The following is a 12,960-nucleotide window of genomic DNA, read 5'->3' on the forward strand; positions in this document are numbered from 1 at the left end:
TAATTTTGTATTTTTAGTAGAAACAGAGTTTCTCCCTGTTGGCCAGGCTGGTATTGAACTCCTGACCTCAGGTGATCCACCCGCCTCGGCCTCCCAAAGTGCTGAAATTACAGGTGTGAGCTACCATGCCTACACATCTTTTTTGGTGTGGTGAAAACACTTAAAATCTAATCTCTTGGCAATTTTCAAGAATATGATACATTGTTACTAACTGTAGTTACTATATTATACAACAGATCTCTTGAAATTATTCCTCTTATCAAATTGAAATTTTGTATCCTTTGGCCAACATCTCCCCAAACCACTCTCCTGCAACTCTAGACCCTGGTAACCACCATTCTACTCTTCACTTCAATGAGTTCAACCTTTTTAGATTCCACATATAAATGAGATCATGCAGTACTTTTCTTTCTGTGCCTGGCTTATTTCACTTAACATGTCCTCTGGGTTCATCCACGTTGTCCCAAATGACAAGATTTCCTTCTTTTTATTTTGTATTTTATTTTAATTTTTTTAAACAAAATACCCAGGCTTTAAGGAGAAGGATTTCCTTTTTTTTAAAGGCTGAATAGTATTCCATTGTATATGTATACCACATTTTTTAAAAAATCATTTTTTGTTACATGTCTATCAACTAATACCTGTATATACCACATGTATCCATTTATCTGTTGATGAACACTTGGGTTGATTCTGTATCTTAGGTGTTTTAAATAGTGCTGCAGCGAACATGAGAGTGCAGGTATCTACTCAACATACTGATTTCATTTCCTTTAGGTGTATACCCAATAGTGGGATTGCTGGATCTGCCTTCAGGGTTTTGAAAAATCTTTTGAAAAACAAGCCTTTCAGCTTCTGGGCTTTATGAATTAATAGCTTTTCAAACATTCAAAGGGAAAAGAATATGCACCTCTACAAGAAGTAGGTAACAGTTATAAGAAAGTTTAGTCTAAAGTCCCAAGGCAGTATTTTTCAACCTTGAAGAGGATAGACCTGGATTAGTTAGTATAAGTGGGTTATGCTGTGGCAACGTACAAGCCATGAGATTGTAGCATTTTAACACATCGAAGTTATTTTTTTGCCCACACAAAGTCCATGGTGGGTTGGTGTCTCTCAGGCAGCTTCTTTGCAAGCAGTGCCCCAGGGATTTGAGCTAATTTCACCTGGGGATTCCATTTCCTTTTCTTTTTTTTGAGACAGAGTCTTGCTGTCTCCCAGGCTGGAGTGCAGTGGCATGATCTCAGCTCACTGCAAGCTCCGCCTCTCAGGTTCATGCCATTCTCCTGCCTCAGCCTCCCGAGTAGCTGGGACTACAGGTGCACAACACCATGCCCAGCTAATTTTTTTGTCTTTTTAGTAGAAACAGGGTTTCACCATTTAGCCAGGATGGTCTCGATCTCCTGACCTCATGATCTGCCTGTCTTGGCCTCCCAAAGTGCTGGGATTACAGGCGTGAGCCACCGCTCCCAGTCTCCATTTTCTTAACATACTGCCCCTGTCATCATCACAGCAGGGGAGGAAAGAAGAGGGAACTTGCACCTATTCACCTCTACTTTGGCTCAAAAGTCACAGGGTCCTCCTAATTGCAAGAGAGACTGGGAGGTGCAGGGGACACATGATTATTTGGTTAATTTTAAGCATCTTTGCCACAGACCACCACTTAAAAAAGAAATAATTCTCATTGACACCCAAACATTCAGCAACCTTTCTTTCTTTTTCTTTTTTTTTTTTTTTTACATGGAGTCTTGCTCTGTCGTCCAGGCTGGAAGGCAGTGGCATGATCTTGGCTCACTGTGACCTCCGCCTCCCGGGTTAAGTGATTCTCCTGCCTTAGCCTCTGGAGTAGCTGGGATTACAGGCACATGCCACCATGCCCGGCTAATTTTTGTATTTTTAGTAGAGGCAAGGTTTCACCATGTTGGCGAGGCTGGTCTTGAATTCCTGACCTCAGGTGGTCGGCCCACCTCGGCCTCCCAAAGGTCTGAGATTATAGGCGTGAGCCACCGTGCCTGGCCCCGAATTGAGCAATCTTAAAATGAAAAATGCTGACTTAGAAAATCTGAGCTTTATTGATGAAAATATCTTTATCATGGTAAAATGTTAATTATAACTGTAAAAGATAAATTTTATCAGCAGATTTTAGAAAAGAAACAAGAGGCCAGATGCATTGGCTCATGCCTGTAATCCTGGCACTTTGGGACGCTGAGGCAGGCAGCTCACTTGAGGTCAGGAGTTTGAGGCCAGCCTGGCCAACATGGTGAAACCCCCGTCTCTACTAAAAATATAAAAATCAGCTGGGCATGGTGGTGGGCGCCTGTAATCCCAGCTACTCGAGAGGCTGAGGAAGAAGAATCGCTTGAATCTGGGAGGCGGAGGTTGCAGTGGGCCGAGATCATGCCACTGCACTCCAGCCTGGGTGACAGAGCGAGATTCTGCCTCAAAGAAAAAAGAAAAGAAAAGAAAAGAAACAAGAAACATTATTATTAGACAGTGAGCCCTAGCTCTGCTACTTACTAATGACACAGATTAGAAAAAACATTTAACATCTCATTTGCCTCAATTTCTTTGTTATATATATTTATTTATATTAAGGTATAATTTAGATACAGTAAAGTGCACAGCTTTTAGATATACAGTTCTATACGGTTTTTGGTTTTTTTTTGAGACGGAATCTCGCTCTGTTGCCCATGCTGGAGTACAGTGGTGGGATCTCAGCTCACTGCAAGCTCTGCCTCCCAGGTTCATACCATTCTCCTGCCTCAGCCTCCCGAGTACCTGGAACTACGGGCGCCTGCCACCTCGCTCGGCTAAGTTTTTGTATTTTTAGTAGAGATAGTGTTTCACCATGTTGGCCAGGATGGTCTCAATCTCCTAACCTCGTGATCCACCCACCTCGGCCTCCCAAAGTGCTGGGATTACAAGCGTGAGCCACCGCACCCGGCCAGTTCTATATGTTTTGAGGAATTTATATGCCAGGTAACTGCCACCCTAACTAACAGCTAATTAACACATGAAACATTTCCATCACCCTGATAAATTAGTTTTCTACCACTTACTATTTAATTTTTCCAAATGGGCAGCCACTAATCTTTTTGTCATGACAGATTAGTTTTTCCTGCTCTAGGAATTCATGTAATGGAATTATACAGTATGTAGCCTTTTGTGTCTTTTTTCTTTCATGCTACATAATGTTTTTGAAATCCATCCATGTTGTACACACAATGTGTGTGTGTATCTCCAGTTTGTTCCTTATTGCTGAAAAGTACTCTCTTGTAGGAAATCATTACACACATTACAATATGTTACCTTTTGTGTCTAGTATCTCTCTCTACTTTGTAGAGGTGAACAGTCAAAAGAATTAGAATTGAAACATGGAGAATAAACTCAGGATTCCAAAAATGGGATAGAAGCAGGAGCAGTATATTCTAGGATCTTGGCAGCAGTCAAAATGAACTGTTTTGTGGACAACAAAGTCATCTGTAGGGACCTTAACATTGGAGCATAACGTGAGTCGCAACCAGGGTGCCCAGTGATCTGTATAAACTAGGACTACAAGATAGGCATCATTAGGAGATTTGGCTGGTATATCTGTATTTCTTAGGAAGGACTGGTCTTGACTCTATCCTCAGCTAATTGCTGTTGTTGAGATTGTGTTTGCTGAATAAGCTTGCATTTTGCTTTCTTGAGTTTTGTTCTGTTTTTTTTTGTTTGTTTGTTTTCGTTTTTTTTTTTTTTTTTTTGAGACGGAGTCTCGCTCTTTCACCCAAGCTGCAGTGCAGTGGCACTGTCTCGGCTCACTGCAAGCTCCGCCTCCTGGGTTCACGCCATTCTCCTACCTCAGCCTCCTGAGTAGCTGGGATTACAGGCATGTGCCACCGCACCCGGCTAGTTTTGTATTTTTAGTAGAGACAGGGTTTCTCCATGTTGGTCAGGCTGGTCTCGAACTCCCGACCTCGGGTAACCTGCCTGCCTTGGCCTCCCAAAGTGCTGGGATTACAGGCATGAGCCACCGCACCTGGCCTCTGCTCTGTGGTTTTTGAGCCAAACCTGTACTGTTGGATACATGTCCATTTTTGAGGCCATTTCTTTCTGAAGGCTGAGGTTTGGGTATGGGTTCTTATTGAACAAGATGTTCAAATCTTCCAATTGTTTCTCCATGAACATCATATGTTTCCTTTGTGAATGCATCTGGTTCTAGCCATAGGAAAGGGCCGTTCATTTCCTCCTTGGTTCTTTGGCCCTTTGCCTGTTATCATTTAACATGAGATTGCTTGTGCCTCAACTCTTGGATTTTATTTTATTTTAATTTTTTAGGAAGGTCCTCTGAGTTTGACATCTTCTCATCTAGATGTGCTCCTATGTTCAAGTCCAGGGATGAGCTGCCTCAATTTCCTTATTGTAGCATAGTGAGAAGGAATGGAGGTTGAAAACAGTATGATTTCAACTACATTAAAATAAAAATAAAACATTTATGTAGAAAAAGACGGAAATTCACCAACATTGAGGCTAGGCCTGTCATATGTTTGTCTGAGAGAAGAAAGGAGTGAATAACTGAAAATACTAAAGTATCAATAGTAGTTGACTTTGGATGGTGCAACTATAGGAATTTCTTTTCCTCAACCACTTTTTTAAACTTCCTTATGTTTTTCAAACTTAGAATGAGCCCGTATTTCTTTCTTAAGGGGGAAAAAAAACCTTATCTTTGAAATCTTATGAGAACGAGGCAATAGATAAAAGTACTTGGAGAATAAGCATTTTGTGAGGGAGATCTATTGTGCTATTGTGACTATAGTTAATAATGTGTACTTGAAATTGCTAAGAGAGTAGATCTTAAATGTTCTCACAACAAAAATAATAACTGCTGCTAGGGCTGCAAGGCGAAAACAATTAAAAATGATAATTAGGCCAGGCATGGTGGCTCACGCCTGTAATCCTAGCACTTTGGGAGGCTGAGACAGGCGGATCACCTGAGGTCAGGAGTTTGAGACTGGCCTGGCCAACATGGTGAAATCCTGTCTCTGTTAAAAAAATACAAAAATTAGCTCGCCGTTGTGGCACACGCCTGTAATTCCAGCTACTCAGGAGGCTGAGGCAAGAGAATTGCTTGAACCTGGGAGGCAGAGGTTGCAGTGAGCCAAGATTGCACCACTGCACTCCATCCTGGGCAACAGAGCAAGACTCTGTCAAAAAAAAAAAAAACTTGATTTAAACATTTCACGATGTATATCAAAATATCACATCATAAACAATAGATTCAATTTTTAGTTGTCAACTGTATATTAACATATTTTAGAAAAAGAAAACAAGCATGTTTTCACAAATATAAGCATATATTGAAAACTAAATGTATTCAGCTTTTACACAATTCAACTCAGCATTTTTTAAAAATACTAAAATTATGCAAACTATGAATTTGAGACATCAAAAACACCTACCAGAAATAATTCCATGGGAAACTCAATGGGATACTGATTGAAAGAAATTCTGATACATTTGTTGATTCGCAGAGCAACAACAACAGTTAGAAATAGTAGAATGCTGGTGGAATTCGCTTTTGGGAGAGCTACACAGTAATTAATTATGTCCTGAAAGAAAATAAAATTACGGAGGCTTAGAAAGGGATGTAGTAATTGCCTAAGTCTAGAAATTGACACTGTAGATTCACCCAAAAAGAAGTCCCCAAGTAGAGTTTCTGGGTACAAAGGTCTTTATGGGTATTACTAGAACAGTGAGGGCAAGCATGGTGGGGGTGGCCAATTTTGTAAAAAGAGGGACAGTAATGCTCAATAAGAATAAGGAGAGAATACACTGTATGTTTTAGTATAATGAACAGGCCCTAGAAGTTCTGTTTATAAGCCAATAGTTATTAGTTTTCCCAAATAATATACTGTAGCTTAGCTCCTACCCTATTCTTACATTTAGGAACTACTTAGTCTTGTATATCCTTTAGATGTTTTAGGATACATGTCTGTTATAAGATAGGTAATGAGAAGAACTGTGATAGATACAATATCTTAAAGGCCAAATTTTAATGTATATCATGATAGTTTAAAAGGCTGAGCTGAAATGGTTAGTCAACTGAAAGCATGGTCTAACTGGCATCTGCAATTAATCAAGACCCTAATTCTCCAATAAAGGAAAATATTTCTAGTACCCTCTTGACTGAGCTGCCTATAGGCTGTGTCTCCTTTCAGAAGGGGCGGGAGTCTCCCTACTGAGCTCCACTTTTCTTTGGAGGCAAGAGGAGTGGCATTTGTAACTCTGGGTAAGAGTTGAAATTACTCACATAGAAGAAGGAGATGGGACCGGCATGGAAACTAATCATAATCCCGAAGATGAAAGTCAGCTGGGACAGCATGATATGAAGTGCCACAGCAGCCAGGTAAGCACTCATTGCAGACTCCGGAAGGTAAGTGGCAACGTAGCCCAAACCCAATACGCCCATTATTAGCTGCAGAGAAGAGAAAACCAGAGTGGGGTAGAATGTCTTCAATCCAGCAATGGCACCAATGGCACTCTCCAGGAAAAGAAGGGTTTCCAATAGAAAAGTTAAGATAGGCCCCTTTGGTAACTCTTGCAACTCTCTTTCCCTAATGAACAGAAGTTGATAACATGGGTCCTTGTATGTTGATCAGAGGCTCCCGACAAGTGCTAGCCCACACTACTCCTTTCCTTCTTTGTGAGCAGTCAGCTCACTTAAGTTCTTGCCCTAGAATCTACTGCTCTCTAGGTTGACTTGGGGAAAACAGGGACAAGGTGATCAGAACAAGCCTTTGCCTATTTATTTATTTATGAGACAGGATCTCACTCTGTTGCCCAGGCCGGAGTGCAGTGGTGCAATCATAGCTCACTGTAACCTCAAACTCCTGGGCACAAGGGATTCTCTGCTTCAACTTCCCAGATAGCTGGGACTACAGACGCACACACTGGGCTTTTTTTTTTTTTTTTTTTTTTTAATAGAGATTGGGGGGGGGTCTTGCTATGTTACCTAGGCTGGTCTCAAACTCCTGACCTCAAGTGATTCTCCTGTTTTGGCCTCCCAAAACCCTGGGATTACAGGCATGAACGCACTGTGCCTGGCCTGCCTTTGCCTTTTTAAACCTCTTTCATTAGAAGCTTTGATAGCCCTTTTCAGGAGATGTTAACATTCCTCTGAGGAATGCAGCTTTTCACAAAGGAGAAGAGAATTTCAAAACAGTGGGATCGAGCTCAAACTTCTTGGCCTTTGACTCTTATCTTTACTGAGAATAATTAAATTGAATTTATTTATGTTTTCAGGATTATGCATATCCTGAAGAAAAATAAAAAAGGTATTTTACATGTCAATATGCGTATGTAAAATTTATGTTATATAGTATATAATAAAATTTTATACACACAGGATCTAAAAGGATAGACCTCAAATGATTAACAGGAATTACCTTTGGGGAATGGGGTTAGATGTTGGGGACAACATTTGATAATTTATACACTTTTTTACTATTTGAGATGTTCGTCTTTTATAATAAAAACCACAATTAGGTTGGGTGTGGTGGCTCATGCCTGTAATCTCAGCACTTTGGGAGCCTCAAGTGGGAGGGTCGCTTGAGCTCAGGAATTTGAGATGAGCCTGGGCAACATGGCGACACTTTGTCTCTACAACAAGAAAAATAAAAAACAAAAAGAGGGTAGGTTAAGAAAACTGGCACAGCCCAATGAAGACTTTTCAGTAAGCAGGGTGGAAAGGAGCAAAACAGAAGTCTTAAAGCCTACAATCGTCACTTCACTCTCCACTCCACTAAAAGCTCTCAGAAAACAAACAAATTTGGAACAATAAATCATTTTGCTTTAACAGGTTTTTGTTTCAAAGCTTTCAATCAGCCCGGCACTGTGTCTCCCTTTTTTTTTCTTTTTCTTTTTTTTTTTTTTTGAGATGGAGTCTTGCTCTGTCGCCCAGGCTGGAGTGCAGTGGCGTGATCTCGGCTCACTGCAATCTCCACCTCCCGGGTTCACGCCATTCTCCTGCCTCAGCCTCCTGAGTAGCTGGGACTACAGGCGCCCGCCACCAAACCCGGCTAATTTTTTGTATTTTTAGTAGAGCCAGGGTTTCACTGTGTTAGCCAGGATGGTCTCGATCTCCTGACCTTGTGATCTGCCCGCCTCGGCCTCTCAAAGTGCTGGGATTACAGGTGTGAGCCACCGCGCCCTGCCGACTCTGTCTCCCTTAATCTCCTGTCATTGCCGCCCAATGTTCTATTTTACTCTAGTCAGGCCAGTCTGCTTCCTATTTCTTGAGTGACTGGCTGACTCCTACTTCTGTGCTTATGCATGAGCCCCTCTTTTTTCCATCTCTGCCAATCCATGTGCATCATCTCTTTTTTTTTTTTTTGAGATGGAGTCTTGCTCTGTCACCCAGGCTGGAGTGCAGTGGTACAATCTTGGCTCACTGCAACCTCTGCCTCCCAGGTTCAGGTGATTCTCCCACCTCAGCCTCCCGAGTAGCTGGGATTACAGGTGCCCAGCACCACGCCTGGCTAATTTTTGTATTTTTAAGTAGAGACAGGGTTTCGCCAAGTTGGCCAGGCTGGTCTTGAACTCCTGACCTCAAGTGATCCACCCGCTTTGGTATCCCAAAGTGCCGGAATTACAGGCGTGAGCCACTGTGGCTGGCCTGCATCATCTTTCAAGAGCTCAGTAAAATTCCTCTCCTTTAAGGAGTGTGGTGAAAAAAGCATGGTTCCTGGGCTTGGAGAATCTGGCTTCAGTCCTGGCCCAGCCACTCATTGGCTGTGTAAGTGTGGGCAAGTTAACTCTCTGAACCTCAGTTTCCTCATCTATAAAATGTGAATAATATTCAATGTAAAGTGTTTTGAATAGATTAAATTTCATCACACATATAAAATACCTAGCTCAGATCTGAAAATAGTGACAAATATGTATCACTCATATATGCAAATATATGTTACTCTCCTTCATACCATCCCTGCCTTCCATCTTGTAAATGGCAAAAATCTGCAATTGCCTTAGAACTCTTTCTTGCCCACTGTAATATGGCATCACATTCAGTGTTAACATAATATTCTAGGCAGCCACTGTTAATCAGTCAGGGTTGGCCTGTGAGATGAAACCTATCTGCCATTCTTATAGGAAGCCAGTACTAAATGTTGAATGAATGAAAGGGGGGGCTCAATAAATAGTTGTTTCCTTCCCAGATAACTTCGACTCAACTAGAGGTTATTTTGTAACTTCATGTTCTTTAGGCACTAAACTCTTATATGAATATTATTTTACGCTTAAGATTTCCTAGAGCACAGATTCTACAATCAGACAACCCTAAAACTGAATCCCAGTTCGGTGTCTTAGCTATGTGACCCTGGGCAATTTTCTTAACCTCTCTATGCCCTTGTTTTCTTAAAATAAGGACCATAGTAGTGTGCTACAGGCGTGCACCACCACACCCAGCTATTTTTTTTTATTTTGTTTTGTAGAGACAGAGTTTGCCTGTGTTGCCCAGGCTGGTCTCAAACTCCTGGCCCCAAGCAATCCTCCTGCTTCAGTCTCCCAAAGTGCTGGGATTACAGATGTGAGCCACCATGCCCAGCCCTCTTCCTTTTTTAGATGAAAAAAGCTGAGGCTTGAAGGAGAAGAGAAAGCATGCATGAGGCCCCTTGATAATTAAAAGGTTGCTTGTGTATTTTGTCTTATCCCACAAGATTAAACTTTTTAACCACAGGAAACTATATATTGTTTTTTAAATTTTTGGTCTCTGTTAAAGTACCAAATTCATTTCTCTGTGCCCACTAATTATAACGTATTGATGCTTACTATGTGACAAGCTCTAGGCTAAATACTTTGCATGCATTTTTTTCACTAAATCCTCCTAAGAACCCTGCAAAACAAATATTATTCCTGCTTTACACATGAGGAAACTGAGGCCCACCAAGGTAAAATAATTTACCAAAATTCACACAGCTCATAGTGTCAGGGCTGGAGTCTGCCCACTTTGATAGCCTGCCTTTGTAGGTACCCAATAAATCTTTACTTAGTGAAAGACAGTCCCAGGGGAGATCAGTGAAAATCAACTAGAGACTGGGTTAGTTGAGAAAAAAGAGAAATAACCCTGGAGGATGTGACTAGTTCAGTAGATGAACTTTTGGTGATAGACTCTCAGAGGAAATTAAAGACAGTGCCAAAATAAGTTTTGAGATTTTAATGAGTCATTCATATTATTGTCCTTTAGCTGTGGTCCTTGTCAATGCAGAAAAAGGATTCCAGATCTGGCTCTAAAGCTTACTAACCCAAAGATAGTGTGTGAGCCTGTGAGGCCATCATTATTTTTATTATTATTATTATTTTGGAGACAGGGTCTCACTGTGCCACCCAGGCTGGAGTGCAGTGGCATGATCACAGCTTACTGCAGCCTCAACCTCCTGGGCTCAAGTGATCCTCCCACCTCAGCCTCCTGAGTAACTGGGACTACAGGCACATGCTACCATGCCCAGCTAAATGAGTCCATTCTTGTTGATAGAATATAAAGCAACTTTTGGCCGGGTGCAGTGGCTCATACCTATAATCCCAACAGTTTGGGAGGCCGAGGTGGGTGGATCACCTGAGGTCAGGAGTTCAAGACCAGCCTGGCTAACATGGTGAAACCCCTTCTCTACTAAAAATATAAAAATGTGCTGGGTGTGGTGGCATGCACCTGTAATCCCAGCTACTCGGGAGGCTGAGGCAGGAGAATCACTTGAACCTGGGAGGCGGAGATTGCAGTGAGCCACGATTGTCCCATTGCACTACAGCCTGGGCAACAAGAGCAAAACTCCATCTAAAAAAAAAAAAAAAGAATATGAAGCAATTTTTGAAAAGGTAAGATCAGGAGTGGAGCTCTGGACTAAGAGTCCCCAACCCCCTGGGGCCACCGACCGGTACTGGTACTGGTTTGTGGCCTGTTAGGAGCCAGGTGCTGCACAGCAGGAGGTGAGCAGCAGGCAAGCAAGCATCACTGCCTGAGCTCTCCACCTTCTGTCAGATCAGCCACAGCATTAGATTCTCAGGGAAGCACAAACCCTATTGTGAACTGCACATGCGAGGGATCTAGGTTGCATGCTCCTTATGAGAATCAAATGCCTGGTCATCTGAGGTGGAACAGTTTCATCCCAAAACCACCACCCTCCCTGGCCCGGACCTGCCATTTGTGGAAAAATTGTCTTCTTTTGCAAGTGGTCCCTGGTTTCAAAAAGGTTGGGGACCACTGCTCTGGACCATCGTCCCTTAGACCCTTTGTCTTAGAGGTGAAAGGACCGAAGAGAATGTTCAATATCTCATCCTAAATCAGTGGTAGACGATTTCTGAGGAGAGAGAAGTTTTGTCACTAAGGAGACACGCTATTCACACAGCCTCTGATTTTTCAAAAAATAAATCACTGAAGTTCCAGGTATATCACAGTGGATCACAGGAGCAGTATAAGGAAGGGGTCTGTTTATAGCCCCTTTATTCAGTTCCTTTTCAGGGATTTGAAGACTCAGATCCTACCTGAATAATCCCAGTCAGAAAAGTTGTGGTTGCCACCACACTCAAGGATTTATTATAGCCCATAAGGTAGGAGGGGGCAGAAAACTCATTCTTGACGAAAGATCCCATGACCAGTTGACCATTGTTGAATGGGCTCACTTTCAGAACGTTGATCAGCAGAGCACTCACCAGGAAGAAGGAACCTATGGAAGAAGATGTTAGGTAGAAGGTGAAGTTTCAAGTCCAGGTAAACTGATATTGACAAAAGCAAGGTATGGTTGAATTCTGGATTGTCCTTCAACTGAATAACTTTTCTCATTTGAAAGTGGCCATTGAGAAGTAAGAAAGATCAAGAAAGAGAACTGTGCCTCCACATATTGTGACCAACTCATGGAATTTAGATGGTGGTGGTTTAGGTATTTAGTCTCTTCGTGTTATGGGTATGTTGAGTGGAATAGAGAAGTTGACTGAAATGGGTGTCAGGCTCAGCTGCTGTGTCTGCTCTTAGAGAAGGTTAAAAGTGAGACGGCAGTGAAAATATTAGAAAAGAAAGCAATCACCGGGCGTGGTGGCTCATGCCTGTAATCCTAGCACTTTGGGAGGCTGAGGCAGGTGGATCACCTGAGATCAGGAGTTTGAGACCAGCCTGACCAACATGGAGAAACCCCGTCTCTACTAAAAATACAAAATTAGCTAGGCATGGTGGTGCATGCCTGTAATCCCAGCTACTCAGGAGGCTGAGACAGGAGAATCACTTGAAGCCAGGAGGCGGAGGTTGCCGTGAGTCGAGATGGCACGATTGCACTCCAGCCTGGGCAACAAGAGCGAAACTCCGTCTCAAAAAAAAAAAAAAAAAAAAAAAAAAGAAAAGAAAACGAAGCAATCAATAACAATAGGAAGAAAAATAATACTGACACTGAGGTAAATTAAACTTATTTCAAACATTATTTTGTTTAGTCCTCATATTGTCATAACACATAAGAAAGCAAAGATATATCTTAACTTTAAATTTACCTAACATAAATAAATCTCTAACAACCCTTATTATAAGTATTTGGAAATGATTGTGAGGTTCCTCAGAAACTTGGAAATATAGGAATAAAATTGTTTTATTGGTGTTCAAATGTAAAATCAACACATAGCAGATTGAATAAAGATATGAGCTATTCTTTATTTTTATTATTTATTTATTTATTTTGAGACGGAGTTTCGCTCTTGTTGCCCAGGCTGGAGTGCAATGGCGTGATCTTGGCTCACTGCAACCTCCACCTCCCGGGTTCAGGCAATTCTCCTGCCTCAGCCTCCCAAGTAGCTGGGATTACAGACACCCGCCACCACGCCTAGCTAATTTTTTGTATTTTTAGTAGAGATGGGGTTTCACTATGTTAGCCAGGCTGGTCTCAAACTCCTGACCTCATGATCCACTTGCATCGGCCTCCCAAAGTGCTGCGATTACAGGCATGAGCCACC

At 42.0% G+C, this 12,960-nt stretch overlaps 1 protein-coding gene across 2 annotated transcripts in view; it reads right to left on the reverse strand.

Moving 5' to 3' along the window:
- The window catches only part of SLC26A8 (solute carrier family 26 member 8), an 81,205-nt gene that overhangs the window by 42,591 nt on the left and 25,654 nt on the right, over positions 1-12,960 (reverse strand). For both annotated transcript variants that reach the window (XM_009451129.5, XM_009451131.5), the window contains exons 5-7: positions 11,512-11,693; positions 6,287-6,451; positions 5,436-5,585 (exon numbers count right to left, since the gene is read on the reverse strand). In XM_009451129.5, coding sequence (XP_009449404.4) covers positions 5,436-5,585; positions 6,287-6,451; positions 11,512-11,693 — 497 coding nt within the window. The remainder of the gene's footprint in view (positions 1-5,435; positions 5,586-6,286; positions 6,452-11,511; positions 11,694-12,960) is intronic.

Source organism: Pan troglodytes, chromosome 5, assembly GCF_028858775.2.
Source record: "Pan troglodytes isolate AG18354 chromosome 5, NHGRI_mPanTro3-v2.0_pri, whole genome shotgun sequence".
In the NCBI taxonomy this organism is placed as follows: Eukaryota; Metazoa; Chordata; class Mammalia; order Primates; family Hominidae; genus Pan; species Pan troglodytes.